We start from the raw sequence: 27560 nt of genomic DNA on the forward strand, positions 1-27560 counted from the left end.
CTTGTCCTATTTCGGGACCCTCAATCTATACTGCCTGCTGTTCTTCAGGAACTCGAACCCTGACCCCTTGTACCTGCACAGACTGTTCCAAGAGGAAGCATTTCCGTGATGAAATGGTTTACTGTTTTAAGACATGTTTACAAATAAGGCATGTTATGATGCCAAGAAAGTTTGTCGCTGCCATTACATCACATTACACAATCATGATTTGCGATAATAAAAGTGAAAACATGTTCAGGAGCAATTATGCATTAGTAAGCAAATGGTATTCCTCTATTTAGGGTTCACAGCAATTCACATTTCTATGAACTCCACCTGTACAGCTATTGTGCCCACTCCAAGCAAATTCATTGTTCATCATGTCAGTCAGACTTACACTGCATAGCAAACAAGCCCAACCCCCTGCCAAATACCACCCCTCCAAAATAAGAGAGCCAGTTTTGTCCTACTAGCACATTCATACAGGTACTATTCCCCCTCTTCCATAGGGCCATGCAAGTCGATATAGTGAGAATGCAAAGCATTCCTGACTTCTGCTGCCCAGATACAACCAGCTCCCGCAGTGGCAGCTATACTTTCTGGCTGAGGGTACTGATCCAGTATCCCCTCACTATCATATATCCATTCAGGGGGAAATGGCTCTCCTCAAATTTGACAAAGGTTGTGAAGATCGCAGCAAGCCGTAGTGATTCAAACAGCATTGATGACACTGGCATCCAAATGGGTTTGTAAACACCTTCAATGAGATTTCAATCTGCCAAAAGCACATTCAACAATCATTCTACACCTGCTGAGAGTGTAATTAAACCTTTTTTTTTTTTTTTGGCCAAGGCCTCTGAAATCAGGGTATGGTTTCATAAGCCAAGACAAAAGAGGGTACAATGGGTCCCCCAGAATACAGAAGAACACTGGGGACAGTAACGTCGTTTATGTCAATGTAATTTGGTGTGAATAGCATCCTAGCCTGTCCATGAATGTAGATTCCCAAGTGATGAACTCTGGCATCGTAAATTTTTCCTGTACAACCCAAATTGACATTCATAAATCTGCCTCTGTGGTCCATTAATGCCTGCATAACAATGGAGTAGTAACCTTTGAGGCTGAACATGCTCCTTGAGGAGGGCAAACTATGGGCACATGAGTCCCATCAATAGCCCCAGCACAGATCAGAAACCACATTCTCTCAAAACCAGCAATTACTTCCAGAATATCCAATGTCAGCCACCTTGGGGTAAACCACATGCCTGATGGCCTCAGTTTCCTCTGCCACCACTTTACCCACAGTCGATTTTCCAACCCCAAACTGGTTGGCAATGGACCTGTAGCAGTCTGGGGTAGCCAGCTTCCAGATAGTTATAGCAACCTGCTTCTGGACCAGCCAGGGTGACCTCAGATGTGTCTCTTTACACCAGAGGAAGCTGCTCATAAATCTCCAGAAACGTGGCTTTCTTCACGAAAAAGTTCTGGACACACTGCTGGTCATCCCAGCTGCACATAATGATGTGATCCCACCAGTCTGTGCTTGTGGCCCTGCACTAGAAGTGCCAGTCTACATAGGGAGCATCAGCAGCTATGCCAATTATACAGAACAGCATCTGCTAGTGAGAGTACTCCTCCTCCTCCTGCAGCTCCACCAGGAAATCCATCAGGTACCTTCGGTGGGACAAAAAAAAAAAAAAAAACACTGCCGAAACGTCCACCTGCTCCTCCTGGATGCTCTGCCAGTTTTCTGACACAGAAGTGAAAGCACAAGCAAAAGAAGTTCATCAAAAGGTGCCTCCCTCCATGTTGCTGGCTCCAGTAGCTGGGAGTGCACAGACCAAAATGACTGCTTGGCGGGCTGATCAAACTTCCTGTAACAAGCAGGGAGGGGAGTAAAGATTTCCCACCGCGTACTACAGTTTTAGGGCTAGAGTAGCCACATTTCAGGAGTCTGCTTGGCACTCTGGGATATGATTACTTCGAGTCAGGTCTGTGCACTGCAGTCTGGATGCCAGAACCCTAGGTTCAAGCATGGGTTAGAAAAGTCTTAATGTGAAGTTAAGGAACAGTGTACACTCAAACTTGGGGCTTTCTAACATGGGTCACCTGACTCAAGTCCCACTAACTCTGGGCTTACAGTGGAGTGTAGACATACCTTAAGAGGTTGCTTGCGTCAGTCGGGACACAGACAGAAATAAAGCCCAAATCTATTCCACTCAGCCACACTGTCTCAGATTTACAAATAGTTTACCCCATATTCTTTCACCTAACAAGCAAATATAAGTCAAAATATAAGCCAAACTTCTGTGCCTGTCTGTTAACCCTCTTCTTTTCCCCCAATGCTATCCCCACACAAATTTAGAGATCTAGAATATGCACAGTTCAAACAAGGATTTTTCTTACTTTGCACTACACCTTATTTTATTAGATCATCACTAAAACAAGGAAGGACAGTTTAATAAATGTTTTCCAACAGCAAGTCAAATTGTGAATTATCTCAATGGGGAAAAAAGGACAAAACAAGCCAGCATGTTTAACTTATTTATATTTGATATAAACAACATGAATTTGAAGCAGCTCAACTGCTAGCCTGAGTCAAAGCAGCAAGTGTCCAAAAGATTGATGGTTCAATGCGAAACAATAATTAAATCATGCCATATCTTCATTTGGAACCCCAAAAAAGTCATTTTATTTTAAATTATCTAGTACTGACTATGGAGCCTTGCTCAGATCCCTCAGAAGTTTGTCATCACAAGCCCCTGCAGCCAGTCAGAAGAGATCTGCCTGACTAACAGCTTGCCTATAAACCTACAGCCACAACTCTCACTCTTCATTCCATGTATTTCAAAAATTCTAGCTGCAACACTCAGGAGCACCTACAGAACAGCAAAACCCATACACTGTGTTGTTACTATTTAACAGAAAGAAATATAGGAGAGAAGGAAAAAATACCATTTTAATATGATTTTGGTGAGGGAAAGTCAACTCTAGTTAGCATTTTCAAAAACAAACAAGTGTGTATGTTTAAAAGCACTGTACAATTATCGCCACACAGTTCTTCTTTTGCATAAGAAATAACGTCTCAGAGAGAATTTGTTAGAACTTGTTTCTGCCAGAGGGTTTTTTATTCTGCACTAAAACTAGTTTTCAAAATGCCTGAAATTAGCTCTGTATTAGACAGGCATGCTCTTTTCAGTAAGCTAAAGAAGCAAGGCTTGAAACACTATTTAGCATAATCAGTAATATTAATATGCTTTTTATGCTCTATCACAAAGAATTGAAGGGGGAATAACTATCTTCAGTATTCTAATGGGCTAATCAAGAATTTGTCTTTTTCTGTGGACTCTGAATAGTCACAAAGGTGGCCTAATTAAGTACACATACTGTACAATTAAGGTCTTCAAGATTTTGTGATCCCTGGTTAATTGTCCAGAACATAAAGGTTAATAAAATGTCTCAGACCTTATCCACACGAGAAAGTTGAATCAATTTAATTTATATAGATGTTTTAATTAGTTTAAAACTTATATAGGTTTTAGTTAAAATAGTACAAACCCCCCACGTGAACATTCTCATTTTGGTTTAAACCAGGCACTCTCTTCTTTGGTTTAATTGAAGTAATAGTGTCCACACAGGGATTTGCAACGGTTTACTTAAGGCCTTGTCTACACTGGCAAGTTTCTGCGCAGTAAAGCAGCTATCTGCAGTGTAACTCCCAAAATGTACACACTGCCAAGCCACTTAGTTGCAGAACTGCCCAGTTGCAGCGCTGTAAAAAAACCACCCCGATGAGAGGCGTAAAGCTTTCTGCGCTGGGGCTACAGCTCCTCAGTGCCAGAGTAGTCACCCTGGTCGACTACAGCGCCGCAATTGGCCTCCAGAAGGTGTCCCACAATGCCTGTTCTTGCCACTCTGGTCATCGGTTTGAACTCTACTGCCTTGCCCTCCGGTAACCAACCGTGAGCCCCGCCCCTTAAATTCCTTGAGAATCTTGAAAGTCCCCTTCCAGTTTGCTCGGTGATGCATGCAGTAGTCTCAGCGCATCTTTCCAGGTGACCACGCCTGCTCCACGCGCCAGGTGATCCCTCGCTTGGAGCAATGCCGAGCTGCTGGACCTCAACAGCATTTGGGGAGAGGAGGCTGTCCAGTCCCAGCTGCACTCTAGCCGTAGGAATTATGATACCTAGGAACAGATTTCACAATGCATGACAAGAAAGGGGCCATGACCGGGACACACTGCAGTGCAGGGTCAAAGTGAAGGAGCTGCGGAACGTCTACCACAAGGCACAGGAGGCAAACCACCACTCCGGTGCTGCGCCCACGACCTGCCAGTTCTACAAAGAGCTGGACGTGATACTCGGTGGCGACCCCACCTCCACTGCGAAGGCCCCTGTGGATACTTCAGTGGCTTGCGTGCCATTCGAGAGTGGACTGAGCCAGGAGGAGGAAATCTTGGACGAGGATGCAACTCTACCAGTGTAGACATACCCTAAGTCTGTTTAAAAGTGGATATAAGTCAAATTTATGCAATTCACATGCAGACAAGGCCTCTGTTTAATTTTATTTTATTTCTTTACCTCTCAAGGTGTCACTATGGGGCAGAGATAAGATTGTAAAGGTGACCTTAACTGTATTTTAAAACGCTTGGGTTCTAAGTTTAAACTTAGCTCTGAATTTCCTGGCTTTCTAATTACTTCTTTTTTATTACCTACAACAGAACTTAAACTCTCTGTACAAATCCATTTTAAGATTTTTCATGGGAATTTCTTTAGATTTTTTTTAATGGTTAAGAATTATTCAGTAGCAGAAGTCCCAGCACAGTTTGGGTCACTACTTCCTTATCTCCCAACAATCCATCCCACTCCACCCCAAATTACAGTTCCCAACTGCCATTACATTAGCACCCTATGCAATTTGTTAGCTACTGCTACTCCATAATATAACAATGAGATATTTATAGTCCTGCTGCTGGAATTAAGACGGATTGCAGCTATATTTTAAATCCTTACTTAAATACCACATGATGCAACAGATTAGGAAAAAGTCAGACTTTCAAGATCTCTTACTGAGACATTTTATCTCCCAATTGTTTGTAATACAAAAACATCCTGGCTATTAGATATTCTAGAGACAAAGCAATTCAATAAAATTTTGAAGAGGGTACCTTTACGCTCAGTTCTTTTAGAAAAGGTGATGTGATAGAAGTAGCAAAATATTTTCCAGAAATTATTTTGGGAGGGTAGGGTGTGAGGAAAGGCTAGAGAGGAACTGTTTTCCAAATTCAAAATTCTTCATTTTTACTTTGAGAATGATTGTGTAACAGTGCCCAATGAATGGGTCACTCAGAAGCTTTTAGAAAAAAAATACACTATTCTGAGGACTAGTGAAAAAATGTACTTTCAATTTTGGGGCAGCAATGATATTTCTTCTCCTATAAGTATCACACAGTACATGTATAATCATATTCATTTAATGTATTTTTCTCTGTTGTGCATCTGAACACTTAATATTTCACATTCTTTAGAAGAAATTGTCTGGGTGTTTTTTACCCTTCAAAACAAGATTTTGTTTAAAATACTAGATTTCACAAAGCTTATTAATGGAATTATTTTAATAAAAACAAGATGTGAAAAGGACAACTTGAAAAATCCTTTTTGAATCTGGAAAAGTTGAAATACTATAGTTACAGGTAACATTCAAGATTCTAGGGCTGTCAGACACCTATATGCTTATGAAGCTTTTCTGAAACCTAAAATATATATTTTGTCACATAAATTAAAGTTTGGTAGTTATTGTATCTTTTGTTAGAGTGGAAGCCAGTACTTTGCTGGATATAATCAACTGAAATTTTATGACAAATTGATTTTTCTGTTTTTTTAGTTAACATATAGCTGCCCAAGATTTAAGAAACTCTCTCTAAACTGACTCAATTTTTACTGTGAACACTCATCTATTTTAAGTAATATGACCGATCTGCAATATATTTCTCCTCTCAACTTTACACTACTTTCTAGATTTTAGACCTGATGCCACTGCTACTGAAGTCAGTGGAATTTTTGCTTCAAAAAGAGCAGCCCCTTCAACTTTGTCTTAACAGCAGAAATGTTGTAACCAACAACAAAACCAAAGTGCATGACTGCAATGTTTAGATATTTTGTTTCCAGAGACATTTTAATGAAAGATTTCCTCTCTTCTTGTTCCTTTTTCTTATTTTTATGGAAAACAAGGTTAACATATGAACTACAGAAGTATGACTCAATTATTCAGTTACGGTTTTACTGAAATTGTGATAGAGTTAGTTTTAAATATATTTTTTAATGTTATGGTAGCATGCAATTTGAAATCAAAATAAAAAAATATAAAAGCTAAAAAGAAAAGTTGCTTCTTTGACAGACGTGATAAGCATTAAGACAACTATAAAAGTAGTTCACTGGACTTTTAAAATGACTGAAACTGAATTTTAAATAAAATGAATACAGGCTGCAAAACTACCAATTACCTTTCTTCTGCATGGACGCAAAATAGACGATTTTATTGAAAAGGACAATTCTAACTGTTCTACTGCGAATGTTTCCCCTTTTAGGCTGTGTCTACACTACCACTTTCAGCACTAAAACTTTAGTCGTTCAGGGGTGAGAAAATACACATCCGTGAGCAACAAAAGTTTTAGCGCTGAAAAGCGCCGGTACAGACAATGCTTTATTGCCAGGAGCTGCGCTTCTGGCAATAAAGCTACCACCGCTCGTTCAGGGTGGGTTTTTTTTAACCCCCGGTCATAAAGCGAGCCTACACTGCCCACATCACAGCACTGCCGCTGTCATGCTGTAACATGGGCAGTGTAGACATACCCTTTAATATATTGTAACAAGATTTTAAGAATGCTGGGTATTATGGTGTCAGCTACAAGGTGTGCGCACATTATTTATTAAAAGCATAACGACAATGGTAAATTATTTAGTCTACTTTGCTCACAAGGTAACATTAACCTAGTGCAATGGAAGCGTAACCTTGCTAAATGAGACAAAAACATGAAAGGCATGATGTGGCCACACTCAGAACACCTACACTTTAGTATGTGTCATGTAATAAAATACAACAAAGTATTAACAGGATATTAATGCTTAATCAGGCTTCAGTTTCTTCCCCATATTCCCCATCTCTCACTTTGTCAAGGAATATGGATACAACTGAGCAGATGACATCTGTCAATACAAACTTCTAAAAAAAAAACCAACAAAGTTTACTTCTGCTTCTAAAAAGAGGCTGATTATTAATTTCTCAGTTACTGCAAATTCTAGAGCTGGTTTAGCCATTTAGGCCATTATCCTTAAGACTGTGTAAAGAGACACATTCATGTGACTGGAGTAAACAAATAATACAAAGCAAAGGTAAGTGAACAAAAATGTGCCAACTGCGAACTAAACAAAATGACAACGCTTTGAAACTGGGAAAAATATTATTGCAGTTGTGTATTTTAGGTCTACAGAATTGTTCAGGATTTTGCCCCTTGGAGGATGCTTGTTTGTCAACGAATATCTGTCATAATTCTTATGAAACTAGTACAGTATCAGAAAAGTGTTTAGAATATTTACTGTCATATTTGATTGCAAGTGGTCAGCTATACAAAAGTTACAAGCAAAATCTGTGCCTTGTTGTTCTTGCTCCAACTTAATTGCATTACGAAATTGAGGTTAACTGAAATCCTCACTACTTAATAGTGCTGGGATTTTACAGTGACATGGTATTAACCTCTATATCACATGCAACTATTCTCTTCTGCAAACAAAAACACTTTGTAAACAACTCCACAACCTTTATCACAACACAAAATGAAAATATCAAGAAAGCAGATATGCACTTTTTTAAATACTTCAAGATTGTCACTTTAAGCCGGGAGCTGCTTCAGACCAGAATTTCAAGGACAAAGTTTCACTATCAAATTGAACAGTAACAAGCCTGATTTTCACTTTTTATAACAGCGTCTCTCTTTCTATCTTGGCTTTAATGCCAGATGTAGTCGAGGAAATTAATGCTTGAGAACATTTTCAGCAGAACTACTACTATATGCATATCTCATCAACCTTTAAAACAACAAAAATTAAGCCTCTAATTTCACTCATTTTTCCCCAATGTCTTGATTTTGTTGTTCTGCTGGAATGTGAAACAACATGCAGGAATTTAAAGGACTTAAAACGACTTAAAAACCATTGACTTAAAAAACTGGCTGGTTGGTTTCATGCTAATTGTAGCATGATTACTTTAATATTAGAGAAAAACATTCATTTTTTCTGGTTATTTACTTTGTGCATTTGACAGTTCTTTCTGCAGTCAGACTGAGTTTTCCCTGTTTGTTTGATCTTTTATACAACAGGTGTGTAAGACAGTTTCGGGGGTGGTACCTGAAACTTTTTTTTTTTTTAAACTGGATTTCCAGTTGACAATATCTCTTTACTCATCAACTAAGTTGTCAGCAAAGTCCCAGAGGACACCAAAGAGGGATGCAAAGAGGCAAATAATATGTTTATTTAGAGAATAGCTATCCCTCCCCACCCCAAACACATACACACACACACACAAAACAATTTCATTGCAAGACCTGACCTATCGGCTATATCATGCAACCAGTATTAAGGCAGACTTTCCCACAGATTTCCAGTAGGAAATTCTGCTGAATAACTGATGGCACAATAAAGGCATAAATGAAACATTCCCACTGAGGGGGGTGAAAAGGTATTTGTATGAACTGCGGATTTCTGTATAGAAGCAGTCAATGTTCATGGGCAGAAAGAGGCCTCTGTTGTTGCTGGTATCATGTGAGTGCTGAGTCTGCAAGGGGTTGCTTAAAGAAGAGGAAACAGAAAGGGTCTGTTTGGGTCATAGGGAGAGAATAAGATATAGGAGCCTAAGTGGGGTCTCAGAAAGGAGGCTTGGGTTCAACACACATACGCTGCTGGGGGAGAAGTCATGGGTACTGTCAGGAGGAAGAAAGGGCACTCAGTACAGCCCCTTAGTGCTCTCTACATGCAGGGGCTCTGTATAGGTGCAGAGGCTGAGTTGCCTCTGAGTTGGGTATCTTGGGGGATGGTGGGTGAGGAGTATCTGGAGGATGCAGGGGGTCAGGGCGCCTGGAGGGGGGACTGTGCGAACAAGAGTGGGTGTCTGGGGCTGCAGAAGGTGGGTGCTCGGGGGAGGGTTGTGCGGGCGAGGGCGGATGCCTGGGGGGTGCGGGAGGTGGGAGTTGGGGGGGCTTTGTGGGTGATGGGAGGTGTCTGGAGGGTGCGGGAGGTGGGGGCTGGGGGGAGCTGTGCGGGCGAGGGCGGGTGTCTGGGGGTGCGGGAGGTGGGGGCTGGGGGTAGCTGTGCGGGCGAGGGCGGGTGTCTGGGGGAGCTGTGCAGGCGAGGGCGGGTGTCTGGGGGAGCTGTGCAGGCGAGGGCGGGTGTCTGGGGGTGCGGGAGGTGGGGGCTGGGGGGAGCTGTGCGAGCGAGGGCGGGTGTCTGGGGGTGCGGGAGGTGGAGGCTGGGGGGAGCTGTGCGGGCGAGGGCAGGTGTCTGGGGGGTGCAGGAGGTGGAGGCTGGGGGGGGCTGTGCGAGCGAGGGCGGGTGTCTGGGGGTGCGGGAGGTGGAGGCTGGGGGGAGCTGTGCGGGCGAGGGCGGGTGTCTGGGGGGGTGCAGGAGGTGGGGGTTGGGGGGGGCTGTGCGGGCGAGGGCGGGTGTCTGGGAGTGCGGGAGGTGGAGGCTGGGGGGAGCTGTGCGGGCGAGGGCGGGTGTCTGGGGGTGCGGGAGGTGGGAGTTGGGGGGGCTTTGCGGGCGATGGGAGGTGTCTGGAGGGTGCGGGAGATGGAGACTGGGGGGAGCTGTGCGGGCGAGGGCGGGTGTCTGGGGGTGCGGGAGGTGGAGGCTGGGGGGGGCTGTGCGGGCGAGGGCGGGTGTCTGGGGGTGCGGGAGGTGGGGGGGGCTGTGCGGGCGAGGGCGGGTGTCTGGGGGTGCGGGAGGTGGGGGCTGGGGGGAGCTGTGCGGGCGAGGGCGGGTGTCTGGGGGTGCGGGAGGTGGGGGCTGGGGGGAGCTGTGCGGGCGAGGGCGGGTGTCTGGGGGTGCGGGAGGTGGAGGCTGGGGGGGCTGTGCGAGCGAGGGCGGGTGTCTGGGGGTGCGGGAGGTGGAGGCTGGGGGGAGCTGTGCGGGCGAGGGCAGGTGTCTGGGGGGTGCAGGAGGTGGAGGCTGGGGGGGGCTGTGCGAGCGAGGGCGGGTGTCTGGGGGTGCGGGAGGTGGAGGCTGGGGGGAGCTGTGCGGGCGAGGGCGGGTGTCTGGGGGGTGCAGGAGGTGGGGGCTGGGGGGGCTGTGCGGGCGAGGGCGGGTGTCTGGGAGTGCGGGAGGTGGAGGCTGGGGGGGGCTGTGCGGGCGAGGGCGGGTGTCTGGGGGGTGCGGGAGATGGAGACTGGGGGGAGCTGTGCGGGCGAGGGCGGGTGTCTGGGGGTGCGGGTGGGGGGGGCTGTGCGGGCGAGGGCGGGTGTCTGGGGGTGCGGGAGGTGGAGGCTGGGGGGAGCTGTGCGGGCGAGGGCAGGTGTCTGGGGGGTGCAGGAGGTGGAGACTGGGGGGAGCTGTGCGGGCGAGGGCGGGTGTCTGGGGGTGCGGGAGGTGGGGGCTGGGGGGAGCTGTGCGGGCGAGGGCGGGTGTCTGGGGGTGCGGGAGGTGGGGGCTGGGGGGGCTGTGCGGGCGAGGGCGGGTGTCTGGGGGTGCGGGAGGTGGGGGCTGGGGGGGCTGTGCGGGCGAGGGCGGGTGTCTGTGGGTGCGGGAGGTGGGGGGAGCTGTGCGGGCGAGGGCGGGTGTCTGGGGGTGCGGGAGGTGGGGGCTGGGGGGGGCTGTGCGGGCGAGGGCGGGTGTCTGGGGGTGCGGGAGGTGGAGGCTGGGGGGAGCTGTGCGGGCGAGGGCGGGTGTCTGGGGGTGCGGGAGGTGGGGGCTGGGGGGGCTGTGCGGGCGAGGGCGGGTGTCTGGGGGTGCGGGAGGTGGGGGCTGGGGGGGGCTGTGCGGGCGAGGTCGGGTGTCTGGGGGTGCGGGAGGTCGGGGCTGGGGGGGGCTGTGCGGGCGAGGGCGGGTGTCTGGGGGTGCGGGAGCTGGGGGGGCTGTGCGGGCGAGGGCGGGTGTCTGGGGGTGCGGGAGGTGGGGGCTGGGGGGGGCTGTGCGGGCGAGGGCGGGTGTCTGGGGGTGCGGGAGATGGGGGCTGGGGGGGGCTGTGCGGGCGAGGGCGGGTGTCTGGGGGTGCGGGAGGTGGGGGCTGGGGGGGCTGTGCGGGCGAGGGCGGGTGTCTGGGGGTGCGGGAGGTGGAGGCTGGGGGAGCTGTACGGGCGAGGGCGGGTGTCTGGGGGTGCGGGAGGTGGGGGCTGGGGGGGGCTGTGCGGGCGAGGGCGGGTGTCTGGGGGGTGCGGGAGGTGGGGGCTGGGGGGGGCTGTGCGGGCGAGGGCGGGTGTCTGGGGGTGCGGGAGGTGGGGGCTGGGGGGGGCTGTGCGGGCGAGGGCGGGTGTCTGGGGGTGCGGGAGGTGGGGGCTGGGGGGGGCTGTGCGGGCGAGGTCGGGTGTCTGGGGGTGCGGGAGGTGGGGGCTGGGGGGGGCTGTGCGGGCGAGGGCGGGTGTCTGGGGGTGCGGGAGGTGGGGGCTGGGGGGGGCTGTGCGGGCGAGGTCGGGTGTCTGGGGGTGCGGGAGGTGGGGGCTGGGGGGGGCTGTGCGGGCGAGGGCGGGTGTCTGGGGGTGCGGGAGCTGGGGGGGCTGTGCGGGCGAGGGCGGGTGTCTGGGGGTGCGGGAGGTGGGGGCTGGGGGGGGCTGTGCGGGCGAGGGCGGGTGTCTGGGGGTGCGGGAGGTGGGGGCTGGGGGGGCTGTGCGGGCGAGGGCGGGTGTCTGGGGGTGCGGGAGGTGGAGGCTGGGGGAGCTGTACGGGCGAGGGCGGGTGTCTGGGGGTGCGGGAGGTGGGGGCTGGGGGGGGCTGTGCGGGCGAGGGCGGGTGTCTGGGGGGTGCGGGAGGTGGGGGCTGGGGGGGGCTGTGCGGGCGAGGGCGGGTGTCTGGGGGTGCGGGAGGTGGGGGCTGGGGGGGGCTGTGCGGGCGAGGGCGGGTGTCTGGGGGTGCGGGAGGTGGGGGCTGGGGGGGCTGTGCGGGCGAGGTCGGGTGTCTGGGGGTGCGGGAGGTGGGGGCTGGGGGGTGCTGTGCGGGCGAGGGCGGGTGTCTGGGGGTGCGGGAGCTGGGGGGGCTGTGCGGGCGAGGGCGGGTGTCTGGGGGTGCGGGAGGTCGGGGCTGGGGGGGGCTGTGCGGGCGAGGGCGGGTGTCTGGGGGTGCGGGAGGTGGGGGCTGGGGGGGGCTGTGCGGGCGAGGGCGGGTGTCTGGGGGTGCGGGAGGTGGGGGCTGGGGGGGCTGTGCGGGCGAGGGCGGGTGTCTGGGGGTGCGGGAGGTGGAGGCTGGGGGGGCTGTGCGGGCGAGGGCGGGTGTCTGGGGGTGCGGGAGGTGGAGGCTGGGGGAGCTGTACGGGCGAGGGCGGGTGTCTGGGGGTGCGGGAGGTGGAGGCTGGGGGGCTGTGCGGGCGAGGGCGGGTGTCTGGGAGTGCGGGAGGTGGAGGCTGGGGGGAGCTGTGCGGGCGAGGGCGGGTGTCTGGGGGTGCGGGAGGTGGAGGCTGGGGGGGGCTGTGCGGGCGAGGGCGGGTGTCTGGGGGTGCGGGAGGTGGAGGCTGGGGGGCTGTGCGGGCGAGGGCGGGTGTCTGGGGGTGCGGGAGGTGGGGGCTGGGGGGAGCTGTGCGGGCGAGGGCGGGTGTCTGGGGGTGCGGGAGGTGGAGGCTGGGGGGAGCTGTGCGGGCGAGGGCGGGTGTCTGGGAGTGCGGGAGGTGGGGGCTGGGGGGGGCTGTGCGGGCGATGGGAGGTGTCTGGGGGTGCGGGAGGTGGAGGCTGGGGGGGGGCTGTGCGGGCGAGGGCGGGTGTCTGGGGGTGCGGGAGGTGGAGGCTGGGGGAGCTGTGCGGGCGAGGGCGGGTGTCTGGGGGTGCGGGAGGTGGAGGCTGGGGGAGCTGTACGGGCGAGGGCGGGTGTCTGGGGGTGCGGGAGGTGGAGGCTGGGGGGCTGTGCGGGCGAGGGCGGGTGTCTGGGAGTGCGGGAGGTGGAGCCTGGGGGGAGCTGTGCGGGCGAGGGCGGGTGTCTGGGGGTGCGGGAGGTGGAGGCTGGGGGGGGCTGTGCGGGCGAGGGCGGGTGTCTGGGGGTGCGGGAGGTGGAGGCTGGGGGGCTGTGCGGGCGAGGGCGGGTGTCTGGGGGTGCGGGAGGTGGAGGCTGGGGGGAGCTGTGCGGGCGAGGGCGGGTGTCTGGGAGTGCGGGAGGTGGAGGCTGGGGGGGGCTGTGCGGGCGAGGGCGGGTGTCTGGGGGTGCGGGAGGTGGGGGCTGGGGGGGGCTGTGCGGGCGAGGGCGGGTGTCTGGGGGTGCGGGAGGTGGGGGCTGGGGGGGGCTGTGCGGGCGAGGGCGGGTGTCTGGGGGGGTGCAGGAGGTGGGGGCTGGGGGGGGCTGTGCAGGCGAGGGCGGGTGTCTGGGAGTGCGGGAGGTGGAGGCTGGGGGGAGCTGTGCGGGCGAGGGCGGGTGTCTGGGAGTGCGGGAGGTGGAGGCTGGGGGGGGCTGTGCGGGCGAGGGCGGGTGTCTGGGGGTGCGGGAGGTGGAGGCTGGGGGAGCTGTACGGGCGAGGGCGGGTGTCTGGGGGTGCGGGAGGTGGGGGCTGGGGGGGGCTGTGCGGGCGAGGGCGGGTGTCTGGGGGGTGCGGGAGGGGGGAGCCGGGGAGGCTGTGCGGGAGGCAGGGGTTGCATGGCGGACGCTGGGTGCCCGGGGGGGGGGTCTGTGCGGGACAAATGGGGAGGGGCTGTGGGTGGCTGCGGGGAAGGGAGACGGTTTCCTCTGAGCCCGCCCACAGGGACCAGCCACCCCCGCCTCTTACCTGCCGAGCCCCGCCAGGCCGTTCGCAGGCGCCGCGAGAGGCTCCTCAGCGCCGCAGCTTCCCCACAGCGAGCAGCTGGCGCGGGGCGGGGCTCCGCCGAGCCCGCGTGGAGGGCGCATGCGCGCAGAGTCCCCGTTTCCCTCTGCTCCTCCCCCTCCCACACACGCCCCCCTGGGGCTGGTCCGGGAGGGTCGGTCCGGCTGCGCGGGGCGGTGATCAGCCCACAGCACCGTAGTAGCGCCGCCCCTCCCCCGCCCCCGGTGACGTTGTGGCAGGATGGTGCCCCAGGGTCTGGCTGTTCTGCCAGGCAGGGCCAGGGCGAGTGGGGCTGAGTCACCCGAACCGTGTTAGGGAACCTGGGGTGGAGCCTCTACACTGATCTTTAACCCTACGTTGAGCATTTTCTGCCTGGGGCTCCGGCAGAGCTATGCACACGCTGCGGGATATTTATTAATTCCTCTGCCACTTTGACTTTGCCCCGCCGCACACACACACACACACACGACTACAAAGATTCTGGCACCCAAAGGGCCGTTGTCGTCTGTCCCTCCCCCTTTAAATCTGGCTCAGAGGGAGCGCGCACACGCTGTGACTTGGCACCTGGGTCCCATTCTGCACTGAGCCACATGCTGGCAGCTGGGCCCTCCCGTGTCACTACCAAAACTGCTCCTCTCGGTGCCTAGGACCTGAGGGCTTCGCGCTGGTCAGCAAGGTGGGGGGGGGCGCAGGGGCTCTGGGAGGTTGGGGCTGGTAGAAGCGGGTAGGGGCTCTGGTCGGGTAGGACAGGGTGGGAAGGCTGGGGCTCTGGGAGAGGCAGGGGATCTGGTAGGATAGGACTGGAGATGGTGGCTGGGGCTTCAGGAGAATTGGGGAGAGGGGGCTTGGTCCTTCCACTCTTGCAGTCCTTCCAGCACCCATGCCTGCCGTCCACATGGCAGCATTCAGACCTGAATCAGACCAGCCATACCCCAGACTCCCTAGAGCATGGGTGGGCAAACTTTTTGGCCCGAGGGCCACACCTGGGTATGGAAATTGTATGGCGGTCCATGAATGCTCACAAAATTGGGGTTGGGGTGCAGGAAGGAGTGAGGACTCTGGCTGGGGGTGCAGGCTCCAGAGTGGGCCAGAAATGAGGAGTTCAGGGTGTGGGAGGGGGCTCTGGACTGGAGGTGCGGGCTCTGGGGTGGGGCTGGGGGGATGAGGGGTTTGGGGTATAGGAGAATGCTCCAGGCTGGGACCGAGTGGGTCAGAGGGCTGGGGCAAGGGGTTGGGGCATCAGGGTGGGGTGCAGGCTCAGGGGTGGGGCTGGGGATGAGGGGTTTGGGGTGAAGGAGGGTGCTCTGGGATGGGATCAAAGGGTTCAGGCTCTGGACGGCACTTACCTCAAGCAGCTCCTGGAAGCAGCAGCATGTCCACCCTCCGGCTCCCAGGTGGCTCTGCGCGGTGTGTGCTGCCCCGTCCACAGACACCACCCTTGCAGCTCCCATCGGCCGCAGTTCCCGGCCAATGGAAGCTGGGGGGGGGAGCAGTGCTTGGAGCAGGGGCAGCATTCAGAGCCCCCTAGCTGCCCCTACGCATAGAAGCCGGATGGGGGACATGCCACTGCTTCCAGGAACCACGTGGAGCCATGGCACGCATATGCGGAGCAGCCCCCAACCCCAGCTGGAGCAGGGCAAGCCCTGGACCCTGTTCTGCAGCAGGACCTCAAGGGCTAGATAAAATCGGCTGCCGGGCCACACGTGGCCCGCAGGCCATAGTTTGTCCACCCCTGCCCTAGAGCCCTCCTGAAATGTGGCTGCTCTAGCCCTTTGACTGTGGTGAACTGTGGGAGAACTTGACGGTCCACCTTGCATGTGACAGGAAGTTTGAACAGCTGCCAATACATCCTGCTGCTCAGTCATTTTGGTCTGTGTGCTCCAAGCCACCAGAGCCAGCAACATGGAGGAGGCGCCTTTTGAAGAACTTCTCTTGCTTGTGCTTTCACTCCTGTCAGGAAAAAGGCATGAGGTGCATTGGTGGACATTTTGGGGCATTTTCTGACCCATTGAAGGCACCTGACAGAGCTTACGATGCAGCAGGAAGAGGAGACCCCTCCTGACATGGCAGACTTGCATTCCCTGATGCTGCTTATGATATTTGTCATAGCCACTGATGCCCCCTACATAGAGTGGTGTGGGCCCACAAGCACAGGCTGGTGGGATCACATCATCATGTGGACTTGGGATGACCAGAACTTTCTCATGAAGAAAGCCACATTTCTGAGCTTTGTAGGTAGATTGCCTCCACTCTCCAGTGTAAAGACACCTGCAGGAGGCCTCCCTTGCTGGTCCAGAAGTTTGTTGCTATAACTGTCTGGAAGCTGGCTATCTCAGACTGTGCAGATCTGATGTCAACCAGTTTGGGGTTCAGAAGTCAACTGTGGGAAAAGAAGTGGCAAAGGTTTCTGAGACAATCAAGAGTGTGGTTTTATCCCAAGTGGCTGGCATAAAATTTATTCCTGAAATAAATGTTGGCTTTGAGAAAATAGGGTTTTCAAACTGTGCTGGGGCCATTGATGGGACTCATGTACCCATAGTTTGCCCTCCTCAAGGAGTACATAAACCACAAAGGTTACTACTTGTTATGCAGGCCTTCATGGACCACAGAAGTTGATTTCTGAACATCAACATGGGCTTCACTAGGAAAGATCATGATGCCAGGGTTTTTCTCTGATCATGAATAGACTGGGACACTATTCCCACCAAATGACATTGCCATAAATGGAGTTATTGTCCCCACTGTTATTCTGGGGGCCCCCACATACCAACTTTTGCCTTACTTATGAAACTGTACCTTCATCTAAGAGGCCCTGGTAAAAGACAGTTTAATTACACTCTCAGCGGTTGTTGAATGGTTGTTGAATTTGCTTTTGTCAGCTTGAAATTCCACTGGAGATGTTTACAGACCCATTTGGATGCCAGGGTCATCAATGCTGTCTGCACTATTGCGGGTTGGTGTGCTCTTCACAATCTTTGTGAAGTCAGAAGTGAGCCATTTCCCCCTGAATGGACATAAACAGCAAGAGGCCACTGAATCGGTTCCCTCAGCCAGAAAGTGCACCTGCCACAGCTAGAGCTGGGGAAAGAAGTCAGGGATGCTTTGTGCTCCCACAGTATGGACTTGCATGGCTTGATGGAAGAGGGGGAATGGTACTTTACGAATGTGCTTGTGGGGGGAGGGGCTCACTGTTCGTGGGAGTTTCAGTGCTTCGGGAGGGGTGGTGAGTTTAGTGCCATGCAATATACTTATGAATGACATGACCAATTATCAAAGGAGGATGGTGGTCTTTCACAGTAGGGATTCACTTACGGAAGTGACTGAAGTATGAATTGCTATAGATTACAGTATTGAGGGATAATCTTTGCATACTAATTCCTAGTTGTCCCTGATCATATGTTTACCATTATTATTTTGAATACACTGTATGATATGAAGCAGTGATAGCAAAACCCCTGCCCTAGGTGTCTCCTGGCCACCATTCTCCTTTCCCTTCTTTCCCTGATTGCCACTCCCTTGGCACTGTGGGAGGAGTGGAGGCATCCACAGAGAAGGGAGTCAATATGGAGAGCTGCATGGGGCAAGGTTGCCCTTCCCAGCTACTCAGGGGGTTGCCAGGGGCCACCCACCCATGGAGTCTTCCAAGCTGCTTCTGGACTACAGCACAGGGTAGTGTGCAGGGACTCGGGCTGTGGTGTGGGTGAAGCAGCAGGAGCCACTACTCTTGGAGTCATTACTGATATGAGCTGCTCAGACAGTTCTTTCTGCTGAGCTCTATCCTCCTCCCGTAGCCAATGTTCCAGGAACTGTGAAACAAGTGCTTGCTCCTGTGCTGAAACTCTGTCCTCAAGCTTTACAAACAGCCCGAGCCTTTCCTCTCGCCTCTCGCGCCATGCCTTTCTGAGCCTCAAGTCCCTCTGACTTTGGAACTAGACCTGCTTGTTTACCCTCCCCAGAACTTCAACCGTAAGTCCATCAAGGAAATGCTGCTTCTTGTAATGATCCATGGAGGTACCTTGGCCCAGACTTGTGCTGCAGAGTGGGCAAGCTGTGGAGGTACTGGAGCCAGTAGAGGTCAAGGGACCTCAACAGGACAAGATACAGAGGGTTATAGTTTCAAATAGCTCAGTGCAGGAGCACAGAAAAAAATCCCTGTGGAATTTCAAGGACATAAAACGATACTTTTAAGAAACTCAACTTCAGTATATTGTGAGAGGGATGGTTCAGAACACAGAAGCCCCCTGGATGCAGCCTGCTCAATCACAGTGAAAGAAGCAACAGTAAGTTAAAAATGAAAAGCTGGGTTTTTTTTATTTTAGAAAATTGCAGAATTCTTCGGTTTGGAATGGGGCAATGGGGGTTGACATCTGTCAGGCTACAAAAGCTGCTTCTATCATTTCAGGCCTTCCACATTTTGGAGGCCATAGCAGTTCTTGTGGTGCCTGACTGGCAAAGAGAGATGTTCTTCCAAGCTGCTGATGGGAAACTTGCAGTTTATGCAACCAAAGTATTCAAACATATAGTGACTGATCAGCACATCTATGAGTGGAGAGGACTGGTCAGTGACCGAGGTGGTAGCCCTGGAAAATTCACCCTTTCCTGAAAAATAACTACCTATCTGAAGTTCTTGTTTCTGGCAGCTATTAGCACCCAGAATTGGGTCAGATTTCATGAGAGAATCAAGAGGATGCTGCATTAACTTCCACATGGCTTACCTTGTTATGGCTGCATGCAAACATGCAGAACTCCACAGCCTTTCCTCTTGCCCCCTGGCACATTTCTGGACAAGATTTCAAATCCCAGTCATATTTAACACAAATGATTTTGTCACCCATGGACTGCATGGACTACCTCTATCTGAAGTGGACTAGGTTTGTAAATGGAACACATTTCTACTTCCCTGTATGGTTCACTGTTTCTAGGCAGCTCGACAGACCGTTTAGTGGTTACAGAGCAACATACTTACAGGCATGGCAATGCAAGGTTATTATTTTTAAGAAACAGGAATGGCCCTACCTAAACTCTGTGCCTTTCTAGTAAAAATACACTTTCGAAGTGTTCTTTACTGTTTGCATTTCCCAATCACCATTTTGAACTTCATGTGCAGTGGGGGATGGAGAGGGAGGTACCAAGGTCCTGACACACAAACTGCCATTAGCAGATACATGCTGCTAAGCTGGGGTTTCTCATAAATTTTGCATGGGTTCACAGAGCAGAAATTTCTCCTATTACTGAAGTAATAAACGTTAAAATGGAGCCAGAAACTTACTGGGCTCAGGGGCAGCTTTTGTCCCTTCTGTGTCTGCTGCAGGCTTCACAGCAGGCTGTTCCTTAGGGGGAAGTGTGTGTGTGGGGGGGGAGATCAAATAGCTCCTCTGAGCATGGACCCAGAATGTGCTGCTGCTTCTACTCCTGCTCCAAAGCCTACTCCGGGACTTGTTTCAGCAACGGAGTGACTTCATTGTGACCTGAAGGTCAGACTAGACGATCATAATGGTCCCTTCTGACCTTAATATCTATGTATCATTCGATGCCTGCTGCTGGCTCCCATCATTCCCCAAGCAAGGCCCCATCCCAGGTGACCAGGTCGTCCTACACCACTCTTGGCTTCAGGCTGGGAGCAGTACCCAGCACCCGGTCAAACGCCTCATAAAACCAGCATAATGTTGGCGAGTTGCCCAGTGTGCAGCTGTGGTCCCTGTTTTTTCTGCACTCACTCCTGAGCTGCTTAATTCACTCCCTGCGCTGGTCACCAGTCCAGTAAATCTGCAACGCTGACAACTTCTTAACTATCTGCTGGAATGCGTGGTCATTACTGGTGTTCTTACTAAAGTCCACAGTTTTGCTGGCCTCATGCCAGACATTTACCAAAATCTGGCTGTGCTCTTATGACCATGAAGCAGTGCACTTTGCAAGAGGCTTCTTCTGTTCAGTCTCCATTGCAAACACCGAAGGTTCTCGGATGGTGTATTTGCAACTTAGTGGTCAGAAGTCAATGGAAAGGTTCACGCTGACTCACCGAGCTGCTGCTGTATGCCCAGAACAGGTTGCTTCTGTTTTCACTGCAGTCAACTGGAGATTGTTGGGATACAGAGGACAAAGAAAGTTGGCTCACAGGATTGTAGAATACTTTGGTGGACTCTCAGGACCCGAGTCAGAGTGGGGCGGGCTGTGTCTACACTGCAAAACAATGAAGCTTGAACTCTGGATCATGGCTTGACTTGGGCTTGGACCCTCCAGCCCTGCAGGGTCCTAGGACCCGAGGTCTGAGCCTCAGTCTGAAGTATTTGTGGGTATATCCACACTGCAATGTAAGCCCAGCCTAACTCCCCTTCTGTCTATACACAAATCATGCTAACCCAGCACTTGGATCCAGAGACCCAGGACCCCATGGGGGTGGAGGGTCTGAGTCTGAGTCAACTCAGGACTGAGGGTTCAAGCCCTATTGCTTTGCAATGTAGATGCAGCCCCACTGGACTCCTGCTCTGGGAGTCTGCCAAAAGTATCCTACAATCCCATGGGCTGATTTTCTATGTCATCTGTTCAGTCAAGTTTTCCCACACTAGCCCTTTGTTCATGGTGCAGAGTGGCCACATTTTGGGAGGACATTAGGAAGTCTGGAATATGGGTGGTTGGACTCAGGCCCTCATAATGCAGTGTAGATGCTGGAGCCCCAGGTTGGAACCCAGGGTTTAACAAGTCCTAACCTGGGGTTACAAATTACTGTAGATGCTCAAGCCCTAAATTAACAAATGTAGGGTCTGCTAACTTGAGTTCTACTAACTCTGGGCTTTCACTGCAGTGGAGACATACCCTGTGTGTAGACAGAAGGAGGCTCTGGGTTTAAGCTTGAGTCTGAGCCTGGGCTTAAATTGCAACGTAGACATTCCCTTACTGAATAGAGTCAAAGCCCCCTGGACTCCCAGGGAGACCGAGTACCAAAGGTGCGTGGTGGGGTGCCTTTTTATTTGTCCTGTAGTTTCTGAGTCTTAAGGCTCTACTTGGGTCACGTTCTCAAGCTTTTCTAATCTACAAATTATTGAAATCCTGCAAGGCGGGAGACATGTATTTGCTAGGCCATAGATTTCAAAGGGGTGTAAGGGTTACAAAAAAGTGGGCCTCAGAGAAAGAGATATTGGATTTTAAGAGTACAAGTACATGGCCCTGATCCTGCAAACCCTTACCAGTCTCATTCACTGATATTAATTAATTGGAACAGAATCTAACCAATGCTGCCTGAACATAGGTCAGCCAAGATAGAGGGCACATTAGGGGAAAAGTTGATTAAAAAAACATGGTTGAATAACAGACGTTACAAGTGGAAGCAGAATACTTAGTAGAAAGCACAAGCCACTTCTTACTTATTCATTCTCATCTATTGACGAGAGGTAATCCTATGGTCCTTAATCCTTTGAAATGTCTATAATTGGCAACACAATCTGCAGTCCAATTAATTAGCTTGTGTCAAGGTTCCTTCCCCACTCTGAACTCTAGGGTACAGATGTGGGGACCTGCATGAAAAACCTCCTAAGCTTATCTTTACCAGCTTAGGTCAAAACTTCCCCAAGGTACAAAATATTCCACCCTTTGTCCTTGGATTGGCCACTACCACCACCAAACAAATACTGGTTACTGGGGAAGAGCTGTTTGGAAACGTCTTTCCCCCCAAAATACTTCCCAAACCCTTGCACCCCACTTCCTGGACAAGGTTTGGTAAAAAGCCTCACCAATTTGCCTAGGTGACTACAGACCCAGACCCTTGGATCTTAAGAACAATGAGCAATCCTCCCAACACTTGCACCCCCCCATTTCCTGGGAAATGTTGGATAAAAAGCCTCATCAATTTGCATAGGTGACCACAGACCCAAACCCTTGGATCTGAGAACAATGAAAAAGCATTCAGTTTTCTTACAAGAAGACTTTTAATAAAAATAGAAGTAAATAGAAGTAAAGAAATCACCTCTGTAAAATCAGGATGGTAGATACCTTACAGGGTAATTAGATTCAAAACATAGAGAACCCCTCTAGGCAAAACCTTAAGTTACAAAAAAGATACACAGACAGAAATAGTTATTCTATTCAGCACAATTCTTTTCTCAGCCATTTAAAGAAATCATAATCTAACACATACCTAGCTAGATTACTTACTAAAAGTTCTAAGACTCCATTCCTTGTCTATCCCCGGCAGAAACCAGCATATCGACAGACCCATAGACCCTTTGTTTCTCTCCCTCCTCCCAGCTTTTGAAAGTATCTTGTCTCCTCATTGGTCATTTTGGTCAGGTGCCAGCGAGGTTACCTTTAGCTTCTTAACCCTTTACAGGTGAGAGGAGGAATTTCAAAGGGGTTTACCCTTCCCTTTATATTTATGACAGCTTGCAAACAGAATAAAAGACAATACAGTTCCAAAGACATTTGGCTGAGCAAAAATTAATCACTAACAGAATTATTTTGTCAAAATAAACTCTCATATTTAGCTATCTCTACACACCTCAGAAAAAATCAGACAGTTACATATTGCAAAGTATGTAATGAATGTGGTTAAAGTTAAAACTACTAAGAATACATTTCTTGATGCAGTATCAAATTAAAATAAATTAACTGTTTTTAAACATCTATTTAAAAACAGAGCTCTTATGTGACACATGATTTCATCACAGGCTGACTCTCAGGCACAATCAGAAAGATGAAAGTTCATTAAAAAACACATTTCATTGTAAACAGAAATCAGCAAAGTTGCTGCTGCTGGTAAAATGATGGTGCAGCTAACATCCTTGACAGGAACCTGTTTATCAATATACCTTGGACTGGTGTATTCCCTGATTGTGGGCTGTGTAACTAATGTGTAGCCTCAAAGCACTGCCCAACAAAACTGCACAGCCCAAACTCTGGCCCGTGGGCCGGATCCAGCCCCTCAGGGCTTTGGATCCGGCCCGCGGGATTGCCCCCCTGTGGTGCCGCAGGCTCCATGCCGCTCTCAGAAGCGTCCAGCACCACGTCCCTGAGGCCCTAGGGGGACAGAGGGCTCCGTGCGTTTCCCTTGCCTCCAGGCACTGCCCCCCGCAGCTCCCATTGGTGGAGAACCGCGGCCAATGGGAGCTTTGGGGGAGGTACCTGGCGGCGTGGCAAGGGCAGCATGCGGAGCCCTGCGGCCCCCCTCCCCCAAGGGCCATGCAGGGATGTGGTGCCAGCTGCTTCCCGGAGCAGCGCGGTGTGGGGCCAGGGCAGGCAGGCAGGGAGCCTGCCCTGGCCCCGGTGCGCACTGCTGCCACCCCGGAGTTGCTTTAGGTAAGCAGCGCCAGGCCAGAACCTGAACCCCTCCTGCACCCTGCCCCCCAAATCCCTGCCCTAAGCCTCCTGCCGCACCCCAGACCCCTGCCCTGAGCCCCATGCTGCACCCCAACCCCCTGCCCTGAGCTCTCTCCCACAGTCCGCACCCCTCCTGCACCCCTGCCCTGAGCCCCCTCCTGCAGTCTGCACCCCAGCCCCTTGCCCTGAGCCCCAATACACTCCGCACCCCTCCTCTGCCCCAATCCCTTGCCCTGAGCCCATTTCTGCCCACTGCCCCCCCTCCCACACCCTGCACTCCCTCCCGCACCCCAACCCCCTGCCCTAGCCCTGCAAACGATTTCCCCACCCAGATGTGGCCCTCGGCCCAAAAAGTTTGCCCACCCCTGCCCTAAAATCTGGGGGTTTCTCCCACAAATTGCATTAATTCTGTAACTCTTCTGCCAGGTGGAGTTGGCAGCAACAAATGCGAGCTTCAAAATCTAAGGGTCCCTCTTAATACAACACAGAACTGTCTCAAGCCCCCACCCAGTAATCTGGGAAAATTAAACACCATTCCTGGGTGCCTCTAAGAGGCCATACTTCCCCTCTCAAAAGCACTGAGTCAGTGTATATGTAAGCGGGGGAATAGTCCCGCTATTGTGGGAAACTTTCCTGGCTTCTGCACTACCCCGGTGAAGTGGGCTAGTGAAAGGATCTGAGTCCTTGCTCTGACTTCCTTTACCCAGTGGCCTCCCCTTCCACTCTCCTGTCTGGCTGAGTCCTCGTAACCCCAACAAGGCTGGGTCCAGGATTCCTGGGGGGCTCAACCCCCAACCCTGCTGTGGTCACCTAGGACAGGGGCTAGGGTGTCCCCACTCCGGGGTACTCTCTCCACAATGGGCACTTGTCTGACCCACTGATTATTACATACAATTTGAAGTAAATGCAAGTTATTTAATCAACAATTAATTTTAAAAAGAATAAGGGGAAATGGGAAAGGTTAAAGGAAACATCAACTCGCTCTGTGGCAGGGAACATCACAAACAGTGTCTCTGGAATGTCCGGGCAGTTCACAGTCTGTTCCTTGCAAGTCCCAGGCCTTCTTCTCAGGCCCTGGCTGTGCTGCAGGGATGTTGTGGGTCGGACACTTGCTCTGGTGGTGGCCACACGCTCTCAGGCTCTAAGTGGTAGGACCCTTCTTCCCAGTGTCGCCCCCACCGGCGTTACGATCCAAGCCTGGCCTGCAGAGCCTCTTGGCTGAGGCGTCTCCCTGTGCTGGGCCCACTGCCCAAGGTCCCCCTCAGTCTTCCCAGCTGCTCACTGCATCCAGCTCCAGACTGCTCCAGCCCCAGCTCCACCACTCTGTCTCTGCACTGCTGCTGCTCTCCCTCCAGCTCCCTGGGCTGCTTCTCCGGCCCCTCTGGCTCTGGTTGCTGCAGCTCTGCTCCCAGGGCAAGTCTGCTCTCTCTGGACTGTGCCTCTGGCTTTGGGGCTGCAGCTCTGCTTCCAGGACAGGGTCTGCTCTCTCTGGGCTGCTTTTCTGGTCCCTCTGGATCTGGCCCAGCTCTGCTCCCCAGCTCAGCTTGGGCCCCTGCTTTCTCCTTAGCTCGGCCCCACTCTGTCTGACCCAGGGAATTCCAGCTCACACGGAGGATGGGACCTCCCCGGCCTCCTGACTCCCTGATTAGCCTGCCCGCCCTGTCATTCAGGCTGACCTGGAGCATTGGCCTCTCCCCATTGTTCCTGGGGACTGTCAGTCTCAGGGTCCTGGTTTCCCATAGACCCTTCCCCTTTGAGTACTGGGAGCTAGCAACTAAAACACCCCCATTGAATGTTAGTAAGGGGGCAGCAGTCCCCTTACATATAGCAGAGAAAACTTTTTATTAAAAGTGGAAAGGAACCTGGTATTAATTTGGAAAAACACCACAATCGTGATTCCAACACATCCCACCAGGAGCAAAATTCCCAACCCAGAGTACATCAGGCAGTGTTCTTTGCCTCCATTTCTCACTTTGCAGTGTGAAAGTCCAACAAATATCCTTTTAACATGCCACTCCCTTCTCCTTCCACCACACCCCACTCACCGCTGCTGTTCCTGGTCATTGAAGATCCAGAGTTCATAGGTGCGTTCACATTAGCTCACCTCCCACGTGGGGGAGGGGGTGTGTGAGGGTGGAGATAGAGGTTCCAGAAACAGGGGGGCCATGGCCCCCCACTTTTAAAAGTGGGAGAGCTATGCCTGCCCACTGTTTAACATGGGCACAGTAGCCTTGGGCAGGTGCAGAGGGTGGCGACAGGGGCTGCACTTCACAGCTGGTGAGCTGATCAGGTGAAGTGCAGGCCCTGCCAGCACTGCCAGCCTCTTCCCAGTTGGGGGCTGAGGTGGGCCTTAGCCCCCCCTTGCCATGGGACCCCACCCCTGCTCCTCCTCTTCCCCTGGAGGCCCTGGCCAGGCTGGCAGCCAGAGCCAGGCTGTGCTAAGAGCCACCTGGGGAGCCCCGGACCCTCCACCTGCCCTGGGCAGTGCGCCACAGGGGGCAGGGACATGGGCTAGGGGCTGCTCTGGGGCACCCCAGCCCTCTGCCCAGGGCTCCCCACAGCAACCTGGGCTCCTAGGGCAGCTCTTACCATGGCCAGCTCCAGCTTCTGGCCTGCCCAGGAGGCAGGGCCCCAGGGAAAGAGGAGGAGCAGGGAGCGGGACCATAGTTCCGGCACCAGTGGCCTCATCTACTCCGCTGCAGATGGCCCTGCCCCGTCACCTGCCTCTCTACTGTGACCTCTGTGAGTCAGTCTCTTGAGGTTCTGCTCAATGACTTCAGTGGCTAGTGGGGGAACCTCACTGCTCGTGCAGGCTGGGCAGTCTCTTCCACAGAAATGCTGTCCCATAGCAGGTCTAAGGCCTCAGCACTTAGATTTGATTATTAGTTATTTCTGCTCTCGTGATCACTGAACAAAAGACTCTGAATTGAGCCTAATCAGCTCTGTCTTTAAACAGTGGAGAGGGGTGTGTCAAATGGTGCCTATGACTTTTCGGCAGAGCCCACACCACCAGGCAGAACCATAGAATATCAGGGTTGGAAGGGACCTCAGGAGGTCATCTAGTCCAACCCCCTGCTCAAAGCAGGACCAATCCCCAATTTTTGCCCCAGATCCCTAAATGGCCCCCTCAAGGATTGAACTCACAACCCTGGGTTTAGCAGGCCAATGCTCAAACCACTGAGTATCCCTCCCCCACCCACAGAAATGCCTGTCCCCACACTCTCTCCCTTCCACTGGGCTCTGGTATCTGAACCCCCTGCTTAGTGAGTTCAATTCAGTTGAGGGTGACCCCCTCAATTAGGACAAGCTAAGTATAGTCTTGCTGCTCTTTACTCCTGCAATAAGGATAACAACATTTCATTACCTCTGCATTCAATACTAAAGGTGAATAATAACCCAATACCAGCCAAAACTGATCATTTGGGCAACACAGCTCTGTCTGTTGTTCACCTAAGTAGAATAGGTTCATGTAAATATAATCTGGCCCTGAAGTCTTCCTCTCCTTACCCCCCGTCCCGTCCCCCCACATCCCTGACAGCTCATCACTAGATGTCAGGGGAGAGCTCATTCAGACCTTGCTTACTCCCAATGGATACCAATAATTGCTATCCCCCTATAACATATTCAAGCTCTGTTTGTTAAGTCAACCCACACCTTTGCAGTCCTTTTAGATTCCTCAGTGTTATTGGTTGCCCAAATAGCTATGGAAGCAAAAAATACCAACTCCCAGTGCCAACTGGCCACAAAATCCTGCCTAATCTTATTTTCAGACTTGGCCACGCACTGATGACTGCCAGGCTGGATTACTGTAACTCCTGTCTAGAAAAGGAATCAAATGCCTTAGTACAAAACGCAGCAGCCTGTCTGCATAGCATCACACATCACTAGGAGCACATTCCCCAATACGCCTTTCTCTGCACTAGCTCCTCACTGAATATAAAATCTAGTTCTAGGTCTCTGTTCTAATATTCAGCTTTTGGATTCAATCTAGCAACCTAAGAGATAGCCTCTTCCAATGTGACTATAACCACCTGTGAAAGTTACATTTCACTGGAACCATGGAATCCATTCATCAACAAAGGGAGGCACATGAGCACGGGATATAGAAATTTCACAGGAGCTGGACCCATACTATGGAAGTCATTCATGCAAAAGATAAGAATGGGCAGAGGACTTACCAAATTCAAAACTAAGTGCAATGCCCACTTATTTGACTTTATTTTCCTTCATGCAGGTCTTCAGATGCACACTCACACAAAGCAAAATGCTGTTAATCAAACTATTCCTCTTCCAGG

General features: G+C 52.2%; 1 protein-coding gene across 2 annotated transcripts in view; it reads right to left on the reverse strand.

Moving 5' to 3' along the window:
• RAB3IP (RAB3A interacting protein) overlaps positions 1-14071 on the reverse strand; it is a 56559-nt gene extending 42488 nt beyond the window's left edge. For both annotated transcript variants that reach the window (XM_048835802.2, XM_048835801.2), the window contains exon 1: positions 13921-14071. In XM_048835802.2, coding sequence (XP_048691759.1) covers positions 13921-14039 — 119 coding nt within the window. In that variant the 5' untranslated portion in view covers positions 14040-14071. The remainder of the gene's footprint in view (positions 1-13920) is intronic.
• Between the last annotated feature and the right edge of the window lie 13489 nt (positions 14072-27560).

This window comes from Caretta caretta, chromosome 1, assembly GCF_965140235.1.
Source record: "Caretta caretta isolate rCarCar2 chromosome 1, rCarCar1.hap1, whole genome shotgun sequence".
Classification (NCBI taxonomy): domain Eukaryota; kingdom Metazoa; phylum Chordata; order Testudines; family Cheloniidae; genus Caretta; species Caretta caretta.